Source organism: Bos grunniens, chromosome X (assembly GCF_055505025.1).
Source record: "Bos grunniens cultivar Pamir isolate PY7600 chromosome X, Bosgru_T2T1.0, whole genome shotgun sequence".
NCBI lineage: Eukaryota > Metazoa > Chordata > Mammalia > Artiodactyla > Bovidae > Bos > Bos grunniens.
Genome location: NC_141194.1, coordinates 43,773,577 through 43,796,660, shown reverse-complemented (window position 1 = coordinate 43,796,660; position 23,084 = coordinate 43,773,577). Strand labels below are relative to the sequence as shown.

The 23,084-nt window shown below is 45.5% G+C and overlaps 1 protein-coding gene across 1 annotated transcript in view; it reads left to right on the top strand.

The window, feature by feature from the left end:
* Positions 1-21,166, top strand: part of DIPK2B (divergent protein kinase domain 2B) — a 45,428-nt gene extending 24,262 nt beyond the window's left edge. Inside the window, exons 3-5 of the mRNA XM_086388303.1 lie at positions 10,610-10,783; positions 14,716-15,004; positions 16,696-21,166. Coding sequence (XP_086244429.1) covers positions 10,610-10,783; positions 14,716-15,004; positions 16,696-17,036 — 804 coding nt within the window. The 3' untranslated portion in view covers positions 17,037-21,166. The remainder of the gene's footprint in view (positions 1-10,609; positions 10,784-14,715; positions 15,005-16,695) is intronic.
* The last annotated feature ends 1,918 nt before the right edge of the window (positions 21,167-23,084 follow it).

Sequence of the window (23,084 nt, the reverse complement as noted above, 5' to 3'; positions counted from 1 at the left end):
AAAGCCATGAAAGTGAGAATAAGATGTAACTGTGGAAAGTGGCAAATGTCACAACCCATGATTATAGTATGTGTCAAGAGCAGTGGGTGGATGTAATGGTAGGTCTGGGGCAGGGGTGTGGGAGGCTACATTTTATTCTGTAAGACAGTGGTTCTCACACTTGAGCAAGCATCAGAATCCCCTGGAGGATTGGTTAACACTGGCATTGCTGGGTCCTAGCCCCAGAGCTGCTGACTCAGCAGGTCTGGTACAGGGTTTGAAAACTGGCATTTCTAAAGAAAAGTGATTTAAAGACAGTGGCTCTTTCCACGAATGGGACCTAAAAGTGGTATGTGGGGTGGATGGGCAAGGGAGTTAGGTCAGTGAGGCTGTGTGGCAGAAATAGGACAGGGCCCCCAAAACACAGCTGCTTGTGAAGAAAATAGGGAGGAGAGGCTGAGTTTCAATGCAAGAAAGCAGTACCATCTGACCTGGAACTTAGGCCTGAGTTCAAATCCTGACTCCACCACTAAGTAGGGTTCCTCAGTGGAAGACAGCTCCTAGTCAGAAGCCTGCTAGGTGGGTGCTGATCTGAGAGGAAAATCGGCCAAGTGATCTTTAGTGGCCTGGCCACCTACCCATGGGTTGCAGGAGGCCACGGGCTGTGCACCCTCTTCCCCCAACCACAAAGCCAACTCCCAACCCTTGGATTTCCTGTCTGAGTTCCCAGTGTAACCAATCCCTATGTCTGCTTGGCAACTCCAAAAAGGGGACAAGATGATAACACTCATTCCCCAACCCTTCTCTCTAAAGTTCCTTCCATAGCTCCCTCACCAGGGTTTCTTGGGGTTCCCAACTGTTTTTTCCAAATTTAAAGACAGTCCTGGGTCAACCAAAGTCACAGCACAGAGTTCATTTGTTTGACCCTCCAAAGGCTACCTTGTTTCCTACTCAGAGATCCAACTTATTGTGAAATTTAGGGAAGGGGGATATTCCCTTTGACCCTGTTGATCTCTGGAACTGATAACACTACCTTATGTTTACAAAGCACTCCACAGCGTGTAAAACAAAATGAGATGTTTATCATACTTTCGGGAAAGTCATATCAGGTATCTACAATGTCCAGACAGCCAGTTAGAGCCAGGCAATGGAGTCATGTATCTGGACCATAAAGAAAGCTGAGTGCCAAAAAATTGATGCTTTTGAACTGTGGTGTTGGAGAAGAGTCTTGAGAGTCCCTTGGATTGTAAGGAGATCAAACCAGTAAATCCTAAAGGAAATCAACCCTGAATATTCATTGGAAGGACTGATGCTAAAGCTGAAGCTCCAATACTTTGGCCACCTGATAAGCAGAACCGACTCATTAGAAAAGACCCTGATGCTGGAAAAGATTGAGGGCAGGAGGAGAAGTGGGTGACCAAGGACAAGATGGTTGGATGGCATCACCAACTCAAGGGACATGAGTTTGGGCAAACTTCGGGAGATGGTGAAGAACAGGGAATCCTGGTGTGTTGCAGTTCATGGGGTGGCAAAGAATTGGACACGACTTAGTGACTGAACAACAACAACAATCATACCCTCATGAGAGATGAGGAAACAGCCTCAGAGAGGGAAAGAAATTTGCCTAAAGGCAAACCCTTGGGCCAGCTAAGCCCAGGGGGAGCACAAGCTGGGGGAGAGTGTCAGTAATGCCTAACGTGGCTCCCGACAGAAGAGGTGACTGAGGTCACAAATAGACACAACATAATACATGTTGGAGATCACACTGACAATTGTACGACTTGACATGGTGAATCAAATATGGAAGAGATCAGCCATTAAGATAAGAAAGTCAAAAATAGCTCCAGATATTCTAACTTGGAAGACTGGGAGAAGGGTCACTAACAGAAGTGAGAAAACTGGGAAAGGTCCTATCTTTGGGGTAAATAATAGCAAATGGTCATAGAGCCCTTCCCATGTGTCAGACACTTTTTCCAAAGATTTGACCTTCCCAACACCCTGATGAGGTAGGTACCATAATTATTAGAGCAACCATACATTCAGGTTTGCCAGAGATAGTCCCAGCATATGCCATCTGTCCTGATCGAATAACAAGTATCATCCCATTCAATCTCAAAAATATCCAGGTTTAGAAGATAAGAGTCCCCTTAATTATTATCCCTCAGTTACACATGAGGAAACTAAGGCATAGATCATTTGAAGAAATTTTTCCAGGTCATGTGGTTGTTAAATGACAGCTGGTATTAGAGGTAACTTGCCTCTAAAAGACATGCTTGTAACTATTTTGTCAAGTGCACACGCTAAGTCGCTTCAGTCGTGTCCTACTCTTTGCAACCCCATGGACTGTAGCCCTCCAGGCTCCTCTGTCCATGGGATTCTCCAGGCAACAAGAATACTGGAGTGTGTTGCCATTCCCTTCTCCAGGGGATCTTCCCAAACCAGGGATTGAACCCACGTCTCTTATGGCTCCTGAATTGGCAGGCAGGTTCTTTACCACTAGCACCACCTGGGGAGCCCCACTGCCTCTCAAAGTTGCTACTGAATCCAGTTTGTCACCTTTGCAGTTGGGTTGCCACCTACCCAGGCCAATGGATTCCAGGATGAAATAAGAGGGGAGCAGGCAGTGGCCTGGAGAGGTTAGATATGCAGAAGATCCACCAGGAGGCACTGCTAGAAGCAGGAGACAGGATAAAGCCACATAACCACCCAAGGGGGATCCCAGCGGGGAATCTCCATTACTCCTCTCCTGGGAATCCTCTCCATCGACTTAAACAGAACTTATCAAACATTCCATCAGGGCTCAACCCAGAAACTCTGCGGAGTATCAAGAATCTAAACAAACAGAAACCCCACCCAAAGAAAGGATGTTGCAGAGCTAGAGGCTCTGTTTTATGTGGAAATGAGAGCTCTGTCAGAGACAGGCGTTCCTGTGCAAGGGAAATGTTTAATAGCCCTCGCCCCGCCCAACCAAGTCTGTTTAGTTTTTAATTTAATGTTGTTTTAACATCTAGTCACCCCTCCGAGGTATGTTATCCACTCTGAGGTGATCCAAGGTAAACTCCAGATTCTGGATTCATTCTTGGCTGACTCCCTGTCCTTGCTTCTACCCTTTGTGACTAGCTTTCCTTCAGGGACTAAACTGCAGGGAACCTAAATTGATCCGTAACAGAGAGAAGCTTCCTGGGCGGGGGCCGGGGGGAAGGGGCCTATTGTAAAGCTACCATAGCTTATGGATTTCAAAGCAAAACTGAAACGATTTGGGGACCATCTATTGTACAAAATTCCCTCCCTCCTCTAGTACCAATAACAGCGGCTGAGACAAGCTGTGTCATAAAGTAACATAAAACGTTGTTTTATGAGGACATTTTTGGATGCTTTAATCATCCGTATGGTTTCTCCAAGATAATCACTGTGGTGGCCAGCATTTGTAGAATGAAAAGTTAGCAAACTAAGAAACCTCACATCAAGTCTGTATTTCAGATTAAAAAAAAAAAAAAACAAACAAACAGGAAGCACTTTAATAAAAGGTGGGAGAAAAAAATCCATCTACTGGAGTAGGAAAAGAACCATGAGCTGTTTCTCTCAGTATCATAAACCAAACAGGGATTTTCATGGTTTTGAATACAATGCAGCTTGAAGAAATGTTCAAGCAACTTTTGGCTTAATTATCCACAACCAATACAGTTATTGAATTGTCATTGTTCTAATCAAGACAACTGATTAACTCTGATACATAATTAACCTAACCCTGCTTCACAAGCATATTTAACAACTAAATCATGTGAAAAGTGTTGAGTCGTGCAGCCAGAAAGACAACTCACACGTTTATTAGCCCTAGAACTTTCTCTTCTCCCTGGGTGCTAGGAGCTTGACAAAAATAAATTCACTAAATGTAAAAACTCATTTGTTCAAGATTTCCCTCAGCTTTCCAAACTGAGCTGGCCAGAGAAACCTTACTGGAAAAGCTAACTTCAGATCTTTTTTTTTTTCCTGGCATCACTACATGTGTGTATTCATACATACCCACACAGAACAGTGGTGGCCTCTGTGATTTTTTTTTTACTTTCACACTGTATACTTCCATAGTGTTTGAGTATCTCACAATGAACATGCTCGAGATGGCAAACTTTAGAAATGTCTATCCTCTTGGTGCATGGAAAAAAGTACACAGGCTGACCATTCTCTACAGACAGCGTGGGCACCGCCTGTGTTCTGATCCACCAATGGGGAAGATGGTGGTAGCCCTTACCCTTGGAAAGAGTAAGGAGGGGAATAAAGTGATTGGAGTCAGCACATCTGATATCATCTTCAGATGTGTGTCATAATTTGCAAACATAATTTTTATTTGTCTTATTTTTACGTTCTTTAAAGCCTTAGGACCGAAGAACAGATCCTATCTGAGAAGTGAAAATCAACTCTCATTTTAACATGAAACTCTCCATTAGTCAGTTGTATGTGTCCTTGGAAAGAAGCTCAGATTCCTGAATTAAACTGTGCCTTTAGTTAGCACTGTGACCATAACTTGCTGACTTCCAATCTTAAAAGGAAGCCAACTTCTTGTCTTAGATTTTTCTTTCTAAAAGCAGCTAGTGTTCTTTCTTCTACACATTTATTTCCATCAGAACAAGTGTATTCAGTGGTGGTAAATTTTTGCCTTTTTCAAAAAAATAATATTGGCTATATTCCCTGTGGTGTATACAATGTACCCTTGTAGCTTATTTTATGCATAATAGTTTGTACCCTCTTAATCCCCAACCCCTGCATTGCCACTCCCTACTTCCCTCTCCCCACTGGTAACCACTAGTTTGCTCTCTCTATCTGTGTCTTTTTTCATATTCACTATTTTGTCTTTTTTTTTTTTTTTTTTTTAGATTCCACATGTAAGTAACAAATCATATAGTATCTGTCTTTCTCTGACCAACTTATTTCACTTAATATAATGCCTTCCCAGGTGGGAAGTATAAGCCCTTAGTATAAGGGCTTCCCAGGAGGCACTAGTGGTAAAGAATCCACCTGCCAATGCAGGAGACATAAGAGACACAGGTTGTATCCCTGGGTCGGGAAGATCCCCTGGAGGAGGGCATGGCAACCCACTCCAGTATTCTTGCCTGAAGATTCCCATGGACAGAGGAGCCTGGGGGGCTGCAGTCCATAGGGTCACACAGAGTCGGACACGACTGAAGGGACTTAGCACACAATGCCCTCCAAGTTCCTCCATGTGGCTGCAAATGGTAAAATGTCATTCTTTTATGGCTGAGTAGTATTACATTGTGTGTGTGTGTATATATATATATATATACATCACTTTATCCATTCATCTGTTGATGGACATTTAGTTTGCTTTGTAAATCTTTGCTTTTTAAGTAGCATTTGCTTTGGAGAAACAGCTAAAAACCATCCAGAACCAAGTGAGATCATTAATATGGGAAATGAACTTGAGGATAATATGCACCCATAAGCAACATGGTCTTTAACAAGCTACTTCCCTTTCTTGTTCCTTACCTTAGTATTCTCATCTGAAAAATGGGAATATTTTACCAGATCTCTTGATAACGCAGTCTACCATTTGCACTGGCCAGCACAAGGTGCAAAAATTAATGTTACTGCATTTCCAACAAATCCTTTAAGCTCTTTTCAAAATCAATCACTTTAAATTTCCAGGAGCATCACAGAGCAAGAGAGAACTAAAGGCTAAGAGTTCTTGTATGCCGGGATAATGTCTGTGTAAAGGCTTGCCATATGGCCTGACATTTGGAACTTCCAGAAAGTGTTACCCTCCTTTCCCGAACTGTGTCCCATCAACCATGGCTTGGAACTTAAGTCCTAGGGCAATTCTGGCAAGGTTACTGAAGGTCCACAGAACTTCTAAGTTGTGGTCTGCTTTGAGGAAACCCCCTTCCTGCTCCCTTGACTCTCTTATCTCTGGCTCCTGGGGAGAACAACAAGCAGAACTCTTTTAAGTTTTTAAGGACCTCCATCAGAGTCACAAAGTCATTTGTCTAACAATTTTGCTTTCATGCTTTTGTTCTGGTAAGAACCCTTTACATGAGGACACTGCTGATTGCTGGTGATTTTGTTGAGCAAACACAGGCAAGGATGTGGATTTAAGCCAACTGAGGGTCAAACAGCTCATTGGGGAAGTTATTTCTGGTGTACTCAGATTTCACTAGAAGCTTCAAAAGTGAAAGCAAATCTAGATTTCCTTCTCAGTTGCTATTGTTTCCGCAGAGAGCAAGTGCTTTTCCCTTGGCACCAGTGTATAATATGTGTGTGTATATAATATATATATGTAATGCATGTATTGTATAATGATAGTATATTATACAAATATACAATATTAATAATTTGTTAACCAATATTAATACAGTATAAATTATTAATATAATAAATTTTATACAAAATAATTATATGTAATGTAATTATATATGACATATATGATATATTTGTACACACACACACACATATATGTAAACAGATTTATTTTAAGAAATTGGCTTATGAGATTGAGGAGACTGGCAAGTCCAAAATCCATAGGACGGGCCAGCAGGCTGGAGACCCTTGTGCAGGACCTGATATTATAGTCCACAAGTGGAATTTCTTCCTTTTCAAGGAAACCTTAGTTTTGCCCTTAAGGCCTTTCAACTTCTTGGATCAGGCCCATTCACATTATCAAATACAATCTCACCTCCTTTAAGTCAACTGACTGTAGATGTTAACCTCCTGTACAAAGTTTCTTCACAGCAACACCTAGATTAGTGTTTGATTGAATAACTGGACACCACAGCCTAGCCAAGTTGACACATAAAACTGACCATCACAATGATATACCCATTCTATTTCATTGACTGTTTTATAGACTGTTAGGGACTGTGGTAGAGAAGCTTGACAATCACTCAGTACCGCCTTGCACTGAAGGTCCCTGTAAAGTGACAATGCAGCAGAGCAAAAGCCCGGTCCCTATCACTGCACCATGAAGACCCTGACCTACCAATGGCACCGCCAGGAAATACAAGGATGAGGAAACTGGGCATGAGGAGGGAGGGGCGACGGAAGCTCAGGGTTTGGTTTTCTTTTTGTCTTTCACTGGAAGGTGATGTGTTAGCCCTGTTGCCCATGTATAGAGAATGGAGTAGTGACTTGGAACCTCCAAAGTAATGGGAAATCCAGAATGAGTCATTATTTTATTGGAAATGTTTAGTGTCCTACTTCTGTTTGCCATTGGCCAATGTCACTGTGGGCTTGCACGTGACCATCACACAACAAACAGAAGTTTACAGAGCCCCAATCTGTGAGTGGGGCCTTGGGAAGCAGTTGCCTCCACCTTTAAGGGAGACTGGGGTACCAGATGGTTTTAAAGCCTCTTTTGGTGATAATTCTAGAAGTGGCCCTGAACCTTTTCAGCAAATATATCAATTATTTATTGCTGAATAATGACTCACTTCATAACTAGGGGCTTAAAACAACAGCAATCATCAATTTTCCTCATGAATATTCAATTTCGGTAGGGCTTGGTAGGAAAACTCCCGAGGCCCCACACAGCATCAACTAGGATGCTCAATACAGCATTGGAGGAGCCATTCCCAACATGGCTCAGTCACTTGTCTGGCAAGTTGGGCTGGCTGTCAACTAGGTACTCAGCTGAATGAGGGCTAAGGATCTTGCTTTTTCTCCAAGTAGCCTGGGTTTCTGTACAGCATGGTGGTTGGGTACAAGAGAGAGCCAAGTAGAAGTTGTATCTCCTTTTATGGCCAAGGCTCAGAAACCATATAGCATCACTCCCATAAACTTTCCAGTCACTGGAAGTGAGTCACCAAAGCCAGTCTGTACTCCAGGGGAGAACTAGACTCCACCTGGATGGGAGGCATGTCTTCTGCTCCAAACCTTTTCTGTTTTTCTCTCTTGGTAATGCTTTTAAAAACTAATGAATTTCTTTCCTCCAACCTCCCACCCTTTCCCACCCCTCTAGGTTGTTACAGAGCCCCAGTTTGGGTTCCCTGAGTCATACAGCAAATTTCCACTGGCTATCTATTTTACATATGTTAGTGTATATACTTCCATGCTATTCTCTCCATATACCTATAGCTAATTCGTGTTGCTGTATGGCAGAAATTAACCCAATATTATACAGCAATTATCTTTCAATTAAAAAAATAAATTAAAAAAAAGAATTTCTTTAAATAAAGTTTTTAAAGTGTGAAAAAAAAAATTTCTTGGAAATTCCAAGAATGGGCTCTTTATTCCATGCTGTCATAGCATCACTAAGGTTTTTGCACATCTTGTTCCTTCTGCACAGATACCCTCCCCACCTCTTTGCAGGCTCACTCTATTCTTGCTTCAGGCCTCCACTCAGACTTCACTGTCTTCCAAGAAGCCTTTGAGGGGCCCACAAAAATGTTTTGATTTCCTTCAAAATCAGAAGAAAAATAATCTTTTAGGTCTAAGAACATGTTTGAATGTATAATATTAATGTATTTATCTTTATACCCATGCAGTTGTAAAATATCATTTTAAGCATTTTTTATGGAGAAAGGGGCCCATGAAAACAAAGGATTTTGTACCAATGCTTCCAAAAGCTTTAATGTGGCCCTGCACCCATGGGCTCCCACAGCTCCCTGACCTCAGGCCGGTCATTAGCACTCCCTACACCCATATAGTAACTGCTGGGCATTTGACGGTCTCTCCTACTTGGTGGCTCAGATGGTAAAGAATCTGCCTGCAATGCAGGAGACCCGGGTTTGATCCCTGAGTCAAGAAGATCCCCTGGAGAAGGGAATGACAACCCACTCCAGTATTGTTGCCTGGAGAATTCCATGGACAGAGGAGCCTGGTGGGCTACAGTCCATGGGGGTCACAGAGAGTAGGACATGACTGAGCCACTAACAACTGTCAACTGCCCAGTTGACAGGCCTGGAAGGGCAGTGTCTGCTGTGGCCCCCCCTTACATCTGCAGTGCCTAGAATACAGCCTGGTCTTTGGTGGATTCTCTGCAAACATTGGTAGGTGAATGAATGAATGAGTGCTCTGAGCTTACTCAAATACAGAGTTACAACCCCAGTAAAGATAAGGATGCAGGTCCTACCTGGCTCCACCTACCTACCTCTCACCTGGTGTACTGTGTCTTAGTACAAATACTAGGTATGTGTGACCTGAGGAAACTCACTTAATCTCTCTAAATCTCAGTATTGCCATCCACAAAATGGGCAATAGTAGTATCTACCTTATTAGGTTCTTGGAAGAAGGAAATGAAAGAACACACTACCTGTGAGGGTCTTAGAACAGCACCTGTTGTATAGTAGGCACTCAATAATTATTACCTACTATTATCATTGTTTTATGGCCAATACCTCTCCCAGAGGTATTTTTTATTTACAAATCAGCTCTTGGAAAAGAGAAGAAGAAATTACTTACCTCCAACCCTAACCATCAGGCTTCTCAGGTGGCTCAGTGGTAAAGAACCTGCCTACCAATGCAGGACACATAAGAGACACGGGTTTGATCCCTGGATTGGAAAGAGTCCCTGGAGGAAGTCATGGCAACCCACTCCAGTATTCTTGCCTGGAGAATTCCATGGACAGAGGAGCCTGGTGGGTTACAGTCCATAGGGTCACGCAGAGTCAGACACGACTGAAAGTGACTTAGCACGCACGCACGCACACAACCCTGCCCCAACAATGACTATCTTTAATGGCAGAATTTCAGGCCGTGCAAGAAAAGATTATCAGAAGCAGAGATTGTCTCATAGCTTCAAATTATCTTCTATGGTCTCCACCTGGGTAGCTTATCAGGTTGAGGGAGGGGCAAGGCCTACCACAGGGGAAAAGGCCTGGATGTTAGCATCTATCAGATTGGGTTCTGTCCTAGCTTGGGGTGTTGTAACAGAAGACCATAGACTAGGTGAGCGAAAAACAAAATTGTATTTCTCACAGTTCTGGAGGCTGGGAAATCCAAACTCAAGGTGCTAGCCAATTGATTGCTGGTGAAGTCTCTCCTCCTGGTTTGCAGACAGCCATCTCCTCATGGTCTCCTCGGGGTGATGGAGAACAGAGAGAGGGAGCAAGTTCTCTCAGGCCTCTTCTTATAAGGTCACTAATCCCATTCATGAGGGCTCCACCCTCATGACCTGGTTGCCTCTCAAAGGCCTCACCTCCTAATACCATCACATTATGGATTAGGGTTTCAACATATGAATGAGGTGCAAGAGAGGAGCAAACATGCAGTTCATAACGGGTTCAAATCCTGAATCCAACCCTTCCAACACTAACCTACAAACTTCCAATTTCTGAGTTGCAAAATGTGTGTGGAGACACAGAGGCTCCGAAACTCTTACTAGGAGCTTGCTAGGGATGCACTGCCTGCCTAGCACCCTCCTACGTGACCCCAGGATCTCTCAGTCCCTTCTCCTCAATGCCAGCTCTCACCCATGTACCCCACTCAGGCCCCTCTCACTCCATCTCCTAGGGGTACTCTGCTCCATACCCGCTGGGGGTCTTTTCCCACCCCAAGGCCCACTTGACCCCCGCAACCCAGGGATCTCCCCCATAGCAAAGCCTGCCCATACCCACTCCTGCCAGCCCCCCACAAGCACTCAGCACCTTTTTCTCCCCCCTGGATCTCTCCTGCCCCACTGCAGGGCCTGTCCAGCCCTCTGTTGCGCTGCCCCTCACAGCGACTCCTGGATCGCGTGGTCCGGCGCTATGCAGAGGTGGCTGACGCTGGCAGCATCTTCATGGACCACTTCACGGACCGGGACAAGCTGCGTCTCCTCTACACACTAGCTGTCAACACGCATCCTGTCCTTCTACAGGTATGCAGTGACCCTGCCCTGGAAAGCCTGTCCAGGGAGGGGATTCACATCAGGCTCTGAGGGGGTAGGTCCTGGGTTGAGCTTTCTCTCCCATCACTGGACACCTTGGGGCCACCAGTCCATGTTATAATAGAACTTCTGTGGCACTCAGTAAAAATGTGTTGTTGTTTCAGAGGAAAGAAGTGTGGGAGCTGGGGGGGAGGGGGCACAGCTAGGAGTGGACATTTCATGGCCAGAGAAAGCCCTGAAGGGCTTTGTGGAGGAGGGCAATTTTGACTAGGTGTCTTAAAGATTAGAAAGGTATGAACAAGCTCGGGAGGTGGGGAAAAACCAAAGGATGACCCACTCAGAGGTGTGCTATGCAGCTGTGCTTGGAAAAGATGAAAGGATGGAAGTAACCTAAACCTCCATCAAAAAGGGAAGGGTCAAATAGGTGAGGATGCTCTAGAACACTGGTCAACAAGGCAGGTGTGCTGGTCCCTGCCTTCATGCAGCTTTCAGTCCAAGGATAGAGACAGTTCTTAACAAGTCAACATCTATAGGACACCCATTTCTCCCCGATCCCAAGAGTCAGGACACTTACTTAATGGGCACAAAGGAAACTAGGAAATGGGAGGGAGTAGCAGATTAAGGAGGGAGGAAGAGAGAGGAGATGAGGAAAAGAAAAAAAAGAAGAAGAAGAGGCAGTGGGAGAGGAGGAGAGGGAGGGGAAAGAGAAGAGAAGGAAGAGGAGAGGGAGAAGGGGCAGGGAGAAGAGGGCATGGAGGAAGAAGAAGAACCATAACAATTAATAATGATTAGTATTGTTATTAAGTATATTATAATTATTTATTATATAATACAGTCATATTGATGATTATAATAATTATATATTACATCAATATTATGATTGATATTATATTACTATTATATTTTAATTATTTATAGTATTGCACTAATATTAATACTTATAATTAATTATTATATTATATTATAATGATTTGTGTTATAATTATATTTTATCCTGGTTATACTAATATAGTATAATATTACTATATAATACTAATATAGTATAATTATATAGTATACATTAGTATATAATATACTAATATATAATTATTTATTCTATATAAATTATTATATAGTATATATTAAATATACTATTATATATAATATATATGTTATTATAACTATGAGATATTATATATGATAATTATATATTCTTTTTATATATGATATAGTAATTATATATTATTGGCCAAAGGATGATGGCTAAGTACATAATAACAACTCATTTCTCAGCATTGTGTTGAATGTTGTACATCATGATCTCATTTAATGCTCAGGACAAACCCCACAGGGATATTGTTATTGTCCCCTCTTTCAGATGAGGTAAGTGGATCTCAGACAAGTGAAGTGACTTGCTCACAGTACCTTAGCCAGTGTCAGCAATGAAACCCAAACCCAGAGCTGTCTGCTGTCAGAGTCCGTGCCTGATCTGCTAAAAGCCACCTGGTAATGTTGGCAGAGACATTACTTTGCCAACAAAGGTCCGTCTAGTCAAGGCTATGGTTTTTCCAGGGGTCATGTATGGATGTGAGAGTTGGACTGTGAAGAAGGCTGAGCGCTGAAGAATTGATGCTTTTGAACTGTGGTGTTGGAGAAGACTCTTGAGAGTCCCTTGGACTGCAAGGAGATCCAACCAGTCCATTCTAAAGGAGATCAGCCCTGGGATTTCTTTGGAAGGAATGATGCTAAAGCTGAAACTCCAGTACTTTGGCCACCTCATGTGAAGTGTTGACTTATTGGAAAAGACTCTGATGCTGGGAGGGATTGGGGGCAGGAGGAGAAGGGGACGACAGAGGATGAGATGGCTGGATGGCATCACTGACTCGATGGACTTGAGTCTGAGTGAACTCCGGGAGTTGGTGATGGATAAAGAGGCCTGGTGTGCTGCGATTCATGGGGTTGCAAAGAGTCGGACACGACTGAGCGACTGAACTGAACTGAACTGAATATTAGCATTTCAAATCCTAGAGGAGAAGAAGGAATTGCTGGTTCCTGCACCCTCAGAGGTCTTCTTCTCTCGTTGTCCTACTGTTGGTGGCTGAGGCAGATGATCTGACTACTTCCAGCCCTAGCTCCTGACAAGCCTGCAACACAGGGGTGACTCCGTGGCCACACATTTAGACATTGCCAGGGGACCGGGGACCTTCCTCTGTGGCACACAGTGGGAGAGGTCCCAGTGGACAGAGAAAACAAGAAAAGGTTTCACAACGTGGCAAGTGGACTAAAATGGCAGGAGGCCACAGAACGTCATCAGGAAGGGGGATGACTGTTTTTTTTAAGAAGGAAAATAAGAGGAAAAGTGCCAAGTATTTATAGTTTCTGTCATTTCTCCCATAAAGAAACACCATCCTAGATATAGCTGCCTCAATAAATAGTCAGAAAGAAAAAAGACAAGCCAGGATTCTCTCCTCCTTTTTTTTCCTTATTGAGATATAGTTAATTTATAATGTTGTGTTAGTTTCAAATATACGGCACAGTGATTCAGTTACATATATATATATATGGGCAGGTAGCGCAGTGGTAAAGAATCCACCTGCCAATACAGGAGATGCAAATCATGCAGGTTCCATCCCTGGATCGGGAAGATGCCCTGGAGTAGGAAATGGCAACCCACTCCAGTATTCTTGCCTGGAGAATTCCATAGACAGAGGAGCCTGAAGTACTATGGCGTTGCAAAGAGTCAGACATGACTGAGTGCACACACACGCGCGCGCATATGCACGACTGAGCACACACACGCACGACTGAACACACACACACATATTTCTTTTTCAGATCCTTTTCCTTTATATGTTGTTACAACATATTGAGTAGTGTTCCCTGTGCTATACAGCAAGTCCTTGCTGGATATCTGTTTTATATGTATGTACTAGTGTGTATGTTAATCTCATACTCCTGGAGCCCTTACAAGGAGATGGAATTGGCTGGAGCTTTGTGCTTCCCTGGACCAGTGTTAGGCTGTCAGAACATTCCAGTCAGTTGTGGAGTCTTTGTGAATATGTAATTATCCTAGTCAGGCAGATTCGCTCAGGGCCAGTGCAGTGGTTCCGAAAACTTTTTACTCAAGGGTCATCTTCATAATTTTTGCCCTATCCCAGAACTTACTAACTGCACTGTTATTTTTTAAAATATTTTTCTTTAAATCAGTCTTAAGTTGACCCTTTTCCCCTCCATAGCCTCTTCCTAAGCAGACATATCTGTGAAATCTGAAATGCTAGTCATATTTTTTCAAATATACAACTCTGAAAATAAACACATTCCCCTGATGCCTGAGTGCATGCATGCGAACTCAGTCGTGTCTGGCTCTTTTGTGACCCCATGGACTGTAGCCCACCAGGCTCCTCTGTCCATGGGATTCTCCAGGCAAGAATACTGGAGTAGGTTGCCATGCACTTCTCCAGGGGATCTTCCTGACCCAGGGATCGAACCCACATATCCTGTGTCTCCTACATTGGAGACGGGTTCTTTACCACTGAGCCATTGGGGAAGCTCCCCTGATGCCTGAATACCCTCTAAAATCATGGCAAGTGCATCGGCACTCTCTTACCTCGCTTGGGGCAACTATGTTGAAATATAATCCACCGTACGGAAAGAAGAACTTCCTTTTACGAATCTTTCCATCAATAATAGAATAATAACTGGTGATGGGTGGTGGGGGAGCAAGGAATTGCCATGTTCCAAGAGGTATAAACAAGGTTAAGAGATGCTTTGCTGATGTCTTGAGACAGTAGGTACCTATGTAAGGCTGATTTTTCTGTGTGCTCTTCGTGAGAGAGAATGAGAGAGAGGAGGGAGGAGAAGGGAGGGAGAGAGAAAGGGAGAGAGCTGCCTCCAGGAGTTTTTTCTGTCTAATCCTCTCATCTTTCCTCCTCTTGGCTTGGCAGATCTTCCCGGGCGCTGAGGGTTGGCCTCTTCCCAAGTACCTGGGCTCCTGTGGTAGATTTCTGGTCAGTACCAGCACCAGTCCGCTGCAGGAATTCTATGGTGCGCCGCCAGACCAGGCGGCCGACCTGGCCTACCAGCTCCTGGGTGTCCTGGAATCTCTGAGGAGCAATGATTTGAACTACTTCTTCTACTTCACCCACGTGGATGCAGACATGTTTGGCATCTTCAACAACGGGCATCTGTTCATCCGGGATGCCAGTGCGCTGGGCGTGATCGACAGGCAGGAAGGTACCCAGCATGGGTCTGGCTGAGCAGCTGTCAGAGGGAAAGTCGGGGTGACAGGAGTTGGGGGGGGGGACGGTGATGGGCGGTGGAGGAGGGGTATCACATTACTGGGCTTGACCAGTGTGTCATATTGAGAGAAGCCCAGGTTTGGGAAGAGGAAGGGTCCCTTTCCCCCTTTTAAGTCTCTGCTCCAGTGCCAAAGCAGAGTTGGACTTGACCTTGTTAATGCAGGAGAGGAAGATTGGCATGGTGGTCATGGAGGTATGGCCCCAGCGGCACCCTCTGTGGGCACTGCCATTGCCCGATGTGTCTGTATGGTGCAGGGACCTGCTCAGCCCCTCCTCACACACGGAGAACCCCCCACACCACATCCAGCTCCCCTTCAGAGCCTTTCCCATCAATGCTTTCAGCCTTTGTCTGAACAATCTGGCAGATTCACTGATACATTTCACAATCCATTTGGGATGCTTTGTTTGTGTAAGGGCTTCCATGTTGGCTCATATGGTAAAGAATCTGCCTGCCATGCAGGAGACCTGGGTTTGATCCCTGGATCCCCTGGAGAAGTGCATGGCAACCCACTCCAGTATTCTTGCCTGGAGAATCCCATGGACAGAGGAGCCTGGTGGGCTGCAGATTGAAAAGCATGGCACCAACTGAGGTGTATGAGTGAACTGTGTTTCTCATGATGTACACAGGTTCAGCCGGGGTTCTAGAACCTTTTGAACACCCCAGTCCTTAATGGTGACCAGATATTCTGAGCCCTGTAGTAGGACAGAGGATTTTAATCTCAAATTTCTGATTTTATTTATATGAGAAGGCCTACAAAGATAGACCAATTAAGCCACACTTACTCCTTTCCTGATTTGCCTTTATTAAGAAGAGAAGAAATGAGGGTGATTCCAGAATATTCAGAGATGTGACTCACTGAATGGCAGTCCCACTCCAATTGGTTGAAGACATATTCTGGATTACCTGTTCTTTCTCCCGACTTTGTGTTTAAAAAGAGCAAATGGAACCGGTCTGAGGAATTTCCTCAGTGTTCCCCAATTCAGTAGTAATCATGGGAGAATCACAGCAGGTATGTCTGCCTTACAATCGTTGTTCAGTCACTCAGTCATATCCAACTCTTTGCAACCCCAGGGACTGCAGCACACCAGGCTTCCCTGTCCTTCACCATCTCCCAGAGCTTGCCCAAACTCATGTCCACTGAGTCCATGATGCCATCCAACCATCTCATCCTCTGTCATCCCCTTCTCCTCCTGCCTTCAATCTTGCCCAGTATCAAGGTCTTTTCAAAAGAGTCAGCTCTTCACATCAGGTGGCCAAAGTATTGGAGTTTCAGCTTCAGCATCAGTCCTTCCAATGAATGCTCAGGACTGATTTCCTTTAGGATGGACTGGTTGGATTTTCTTGCAGTCCAAGGAACTCTCAAGAATCTTCCAAGAGTCTTATAATTAGAAGGCCAAGTTCTGGTACAGAGAAGTGCATTTCCCTGGCCAGCTCATCTTATTTTAGCAGAAGGAGCTCCCCTCCAGGGTTCTCAACAGGGCCTGTCATGTCCCTGAACCCTAAATTTCCTGGGGACTGGAGATGCTAGGAGCCTGAACCACTTTGCCCAGCAATTCTCATTAGGGGCGCCTCTCCCCAGGGAACAGGGCCTATAGGGTGTATAACATCTTCCATCTCTTGTGTAGGCAGCCAAGCAGCCTCCGGCGCAGGAGACAATAAAGACATCTTCAGCTGCCTGGTCTCTGGCTGCCAGACCAAGCTGCCCTCCTGTGACACCATCCCTGAGAAGCAGAACCTGGTGCTGGTGTGCAGCCAGGTGTTGCCCCTGCTTCTCCAGGCCAAGTTCCCGTCCCCAGTGCAGGAGGAGATTGACGCCGAGCTCACTCGCTGCGCAGACGGAACCCGGCCAGACCCGGAGGTCCTCGGGGCCGCCAGCCGGCTGAAGGACATCTTGAGACCCCTGAGAACCTGTGACCCCAGATTCGCCTACCGCTACCCAGACTGCAAGTATGATGATAAGTTCTGAGGGGCTGGAGCCTTGCCTACCCACATCCTCGGAACTTCCACTGCCCACTTGGCTCACTGCATGATTGAAAGAAGCTGCTCCCTTTTAGCCATTGGGAGAAAGGAACTTTGGTGTCCCAGAGACAGAGGAACATGCCAACCACCAGAGGACAGTTGGGCCAGAGGGCGGCGTGACTGCTACCTGTCCCCTCTACCCCTAGCTGGGACATCATGGAAGAGCCCAGGGTTGGGCATTGGAAGACCTGGATGTGGACACTCACTCAGCCTCTTTGAGCCTCAATTTTCTCTCTTCTCCACAAGACTCTTGAGTTAGTGAAAAATGCCGGAGATGTGAAGGGCCCAGGACACACACTTCCTCCTCCCAACCCAGTTGGTTACAAAGAATGTTCCAGAAGCACGCATGCACAGGCAGGGTAAATGAGACAGAGCCATGGAGTCAAAAGAGTGACATGGAGGAAAGACTTGGCCCTGGTGCTAGCCCTCCTGCCACACTCCCCATACTGCCATGGGGTGAGGAGACTGAAGGCCGAGGGGACATGGGGACAGGAGGCACTTAATGGCGTGGGAAGGAGGCAGGGGTAAGAAGAGAAGAGTGCTGGGCTGGGGGCCAACATGTTTGTCCACATCCTCTGAGAACCAGATGTCAAGACAGGATTAAGTGGGCAAGGATTGTATTGAGGAAGATGGCTGTGTGGGAGGAAAGGAGGGGGCAGCCAAAGACCATGGGGAGAACCATAAGGCCAGGCTGGAAGGCTGACGCCCCCTCCCCTGAGTGAAGGCAATAAGATCAGATGAGAGCATCCCAGAATCCCCTCTGCTCAACCAAAATAAGATTCAGCAGGGCTGTCAGGGTGTCCTTGAGGTAAAGCCAGTCATCAGAGGAACTTCCCAAGGATGGACGGCCCTTATATTCCCGCTGCAGGGAACAGCCCATGGGAAGCGTGGCCTTAGCCCAACTGCAAAGATGGATTTCAAAGCACAGCGCAGGGCACTTAGCCAGTTGAGCTCCCTGGAGCAGGAGGTCTGTGAGTAGAACATTCTTCATAGCCATAGCCGGGGACCAGGGCCAGGTCTCTCTATATAACTTCCTCCAGGGCAGGACTCTAAGGAGTCTGAGAATTTTCGTTAAAACTTGGCCTTATGGGTCATTCTAAAAAAAAACTTTTTCAAGGTCAGCCAACAGAATATATTTTATTCAGCAGCTTGCGTGTTTTTATACCTTTCAAATGATTAGCCATGTGGTATGTCAGTTTCCATGTACCCTCTTGCCCAGGCTGCAAACACTAATGGGAGTTCCTTGGACTTTTGCCCAGTCTCCCTGCCTGCCCTCTACCCTCAGAGACCTCTCAGTTGGCCTCCTCTTTTGGGCTTCCCTGGTGGCTCAGATGATAAAGCACCCGCCCGCAATGTGGGAGACCCGGGTTCGATCCCTGGGTTGGGAAGATCCCCTGGAGAAGGAAATGGCAACCCACTCCAGTATTCTTGCCTGGAGAATCCCATGGACAGAGGACCCTGATAGGCTACAGTCCATGGGGTCACAAAGAGTTGGACATGACTGAGTGACTTCACTTTCACTTTTCTACCTCTGAGTCACCACCTTTAAGATAAAATGCCTGGCGTAATAGGCTTCAGGCAGCAGATGTGGAAACTGAGGCCCAGGGAGGCAGAGTGACTTGCCAGGATAGTTTCAGAACTCCAGCAACCAGTCCAGGCTCCTCTTGCCTTCCCTTTCAGCCTTGTGTGTGGATGTTAAGTTGCTTCTGTCGTGTCTGACTCTTTGCAAGCCTATGGGCTGTATCCCGCCAGACTCCTCCGTCCATGGGATTCTCCAGGCAAGAATGCTGGAGTGGGTTGCCATTTCCTTCTCCAGGGGATCTTCCTAACCCAGGGATCGAACCCAAGTCTCTTAGTCTTCTGCATTGGCAGGCAGGTCCTTTACCACTAGCGCCACCTGGGAAGTCCCCTTCAGCCTCTGTCCTGCCCAACTTTGGTCCCTTTGTTGACATTTAAAGATGAGCCAAGGAAAGTCATATTTTGTTGTACACTGCAATGCAGTTGGGGGGTCTCCCTTTTGACTACCTCTGGGGCAACCATGACAATGAGGATGCCAAGACAAGCTTTTGGAAGGGCAGGTTTGGGCTGCCTGAGAATTTCTGAGCCAGTTACTTCCTGGCTTGGTCTGAAGGGTGACTGATCACCTTTCCCAACACCTTGCTTTTTTTAGCCCAGTGAAACTGATCTTAAACTTCTGGTTTTCAGAACTCTCAGAGGATACATTTCTATTGTTTTAAGCCACCCACTTTGGAATAATTGTTATAGCAGCCACAGGAGACAAACACATATCTTGAACTCATCTTAATGTCTGCTTACAGAGAACTGAACTTGCAATACTCCCTAATTCCAGTCTGTTCTGATGGATTCAAAAGCCAGACCCACCAGGAGGGAGTTATTATGTGTCCATATCCAGGTCTGAGGCTTGGACCGTTCTGTTCCTCCACTTACTAAGCCCCAGGCATCTTAACTAGACCTGAGTCCTACCTGGACCCTAAGCTTTTCCTGACAGCCCAGTCCCCATCAAGCCCTTTCTGAATCCCTCCTCTGTACCCCTGAACCCCAAGTCTGTGCCCATATGAGGCTAATCCCAAGGGTATTCCAGAGAGATATATGCCCCTCCTTCCCATCCAGCTGGGCACTCCTTGAAGGTGGCAGTGGCACAGAGCTCTTTGTGTTCCCTGTCACAGCCAGCACCAGGCTGAGCACAGAGCAAGTGCTCAGAAAATGTTCTTGCTAAGAATAATGACTATGTTTTTCAACCCTTTTTGTTTGGTGTTTTTCATATACCATATGCTCTAAACTGATTATTTGTGTCCCCCTCCAAAATTCATAGGTTGAGATCTTAACTCCCAATGTGATGGTATTTGGGAGTAGAGTTTTGGGGAGTTAACTATTAATGGGTCATGAGAGTGGAGCCTTCATGAATGGGGTGAGTGCCCTTATAAATGAGACCCTAGAGAGCTCCATCACTCCTGCCTTGTGGGGACACAGCAGGAAGATCCGGTCCTGGCTGTGAACCAAGAAGCTTGTTCTCAGCAGACATCAAATCTGCTAGTGCCATGATCTTGGACTTCCCAGCCACCGGAACTGTGAGAAACAATTATTGGTTATAAACCACCCAGTCTGTGGTATTGTTATAGCAGCCAGAACAGACAAAGACAGCATGCTGGACATATACAGGATATAGCCACTTCCTCAAGACAGTTCTTTCCCCTCAACAGCCAGGAGACAAGTGAGTAAACACTCTAGAGACTTCAGTCAGAATAAAATCATTGTAGTGGAATGTGATTGGAGACAATAGAGTATTTTTCTGGGTTTCATCAGCCACTGTCTTTTTGCCTGAAGCTACATAATTTGTGGGGCCCAGTGCAAAACGGAAACATGGGGCCTCCTGTCATTGAGAAATGCAAGATGGCACCAGCAGAGCATTAAACTAAGTGCAGGTCTTGTGTAACTCTATGTTGCCTGCCCACGCAGCCAGCTCTGAGTGCCTGAGAATGCTGATTAACCTCTGTGTAGTGGGTTCTTGGGATTTACTGGGGTCTCACTTGACCTCCACAACCAAAAGGAGTATCTGTGGAACCAGAGGTGATATAAAATATTTAGTAACCATCATGGCAAAGTGAGAGTGTTAGTCGCTCAGTCGAGTACCCATGGCCTATAGCCCACCAGGCTCCTCTGTGCATGGGATTCTCCAGGCAAGAATCCTGAAGTGAGTTGCCATTTCCTCCTCCAGGGGATCTTCCGGACCCAGGGATTGAACCTGGGTCTCCTGCACTGCAGGCAGATTCTTTACTGTCTGAGCCACCAGGGAAGCCTTATCATGGCAAAGGAACTGACCTAGGAGAACAGACTCCATTGGCTGCAGTTGTCAGGTCTGCATCCCCACAGCCCTGTGGGCAAGTCCTACTTTTCAAACAAGGAAACTGGTTCAGCGATTTGCTCAAGGCAACAATTTTCAGGTCTCCCGCTTTCCTAGTCCTCCCGTGTAGCATCTGACTTCTGCTGATAAGCAATTGCAAGAGCCTGAATGTTTCCTCTAGAGTTTAAATAAATACTTTGTGGGATTTGTGTTCATTTCGGAAAAAAGTAGAGCCCTGGAATCAGACAGACCTGGTTTCAAATCACGACTCTGCTGGTTACTCGGTAACCTGGGGCAAGTTGCTTAGTCTCTCCAAGTCTCACTTTCCTCATCCATAAAATGGTGAGGAAAAGATTTACCTTCATAGGGTTATTATCCCATTTAAATAACTGATCATTTCTCAAGGGCCTGGCACATGTGGGCATTCTGTATCTGATGGCCTTTCCTTAGGAAAGGGCAGAGGGTTTCCTGGCAGAAAGGGCTCCTCACACAGCCGAAGTGAGTGCTGTAGCCTCTTGGGAGGGATCTTGACCTCTGTCCCAAGGCTCTGCTCCAGACCAGAGGAATCATGAGGGTGCTGCAGGCTGCCAGACAGTGTGACAGGGGCCATTTTTCTTCCCTCTCACTCTCCAGACTCTGGGTTGATCTTGAAAGGCAGCTGGGAAGCCAATACGCTCGCATCCCCAGACTGGCCCTCCACCAGGCTCAGGAGGGAATCCTCCTCAAGCAGGTAATTTGGGGGGCCTTGGGAAGTCCATCCATGCTCAGGAAATTCTAGTGCCCTCTTGGCCCATTGAAAGCTCTTGGCTCACTGTCTATGCATGGTGATATGGCTTTTCTGCCCACTTAGGGCCTGTTGTCCACAAATATTGGCACAGCTGAGCTCACATGCACACAAGTATACTCTGGTCTGTCCACAACAACTTTGTGTCATTGTTTAAAAATGGTTGTGACTGTGGGTTGTGAGGGATGGTTAACACCCAGGCAGGGGGCCCCAAATGTGCAGATATAATGACCCTCCAAGAAGGCAACTTAGAGGAATAGGCCAGCAAAGGGGAACTGAACAACCAGGGGCCTGCCTATTGGAGCTCATCGTAGAAGCAGACAAGGAGAGGGAGAAGCCCCAGCCCACTAGGGCGATCAGGGCATCATCTCAGGCCTGAGCTGCCTGTGGAAGCAGTGTGGCCCTGCAGACAGAGTGGCAGTTCTGGAAGCTGAGTCATCTGCCTTCAGATCTTGTACCAGCCCCTCTCACAAAACTCAGTGCCTCAAAGTTATTGATTGTAGCATTGTTCATAATTGCAAATATCGAAAACAATTTCAATGCCACGGGAGAGTGATTGAAGACGCTGCAGCACACATCCACACAAAGGAGTGCTATGCAGCTCTACAAATGAATAAGGAAGATCTCTAGGAACTGATATGGAGTGATTTGCAAGCTATACTATGAAGCGAGAAAAAAAAGCACAGAGGTGTGTTTACAGAATGCTACTTTTCATGTAAGAAAAAAGATACAAGAAAACATTTATGCATCTGCTCATCTGTGATGCAAAAAATGATATCGTGTGTGTGTGTCTGTGGGTGTGTAGCTATATAAAGAATAAACCAGAAGCTAATGAAATTGGTTCCCTACAGGGAATGGATGTCAATGGAGTGGAAAGAAGAGAGGAATGGGAGTGAGCCGAAGGGATGAAGAGGGAGTGAAACTTCTCTGAGTGTACCTTTTTTTTTAGAATCATGAGACTACCTCACACAATCCACAAATAAAGAATCAAGATCAGCCAGGATGTGGGTTGAACTAAAATGAAATACAAAGAATAACAAATGGACACAACTGTATTGAAAAAAATAAAGAATAAAATAACTACACAGAGAAACTAACCTAGTTTAACCTAGGTTTCTCTAACCTAGGTAACTTGGAAAGTAAGCCTTTTGACTACATAGTATAAGACAACAAACAACAAGAAGTCTACACACACTTTAAAATGGTTAATTTTATAGTATGTGAATTCTACCTCAATTTAAAAAGAGGGGGGAAAATCCATTCACAAAAACTGTGCTCTGGTTAGTGATTATTTTTCCTATGAGAATCTGGGTTAGCAGTTCTGAAACTACTTTAAGTCTTGAGCAAGT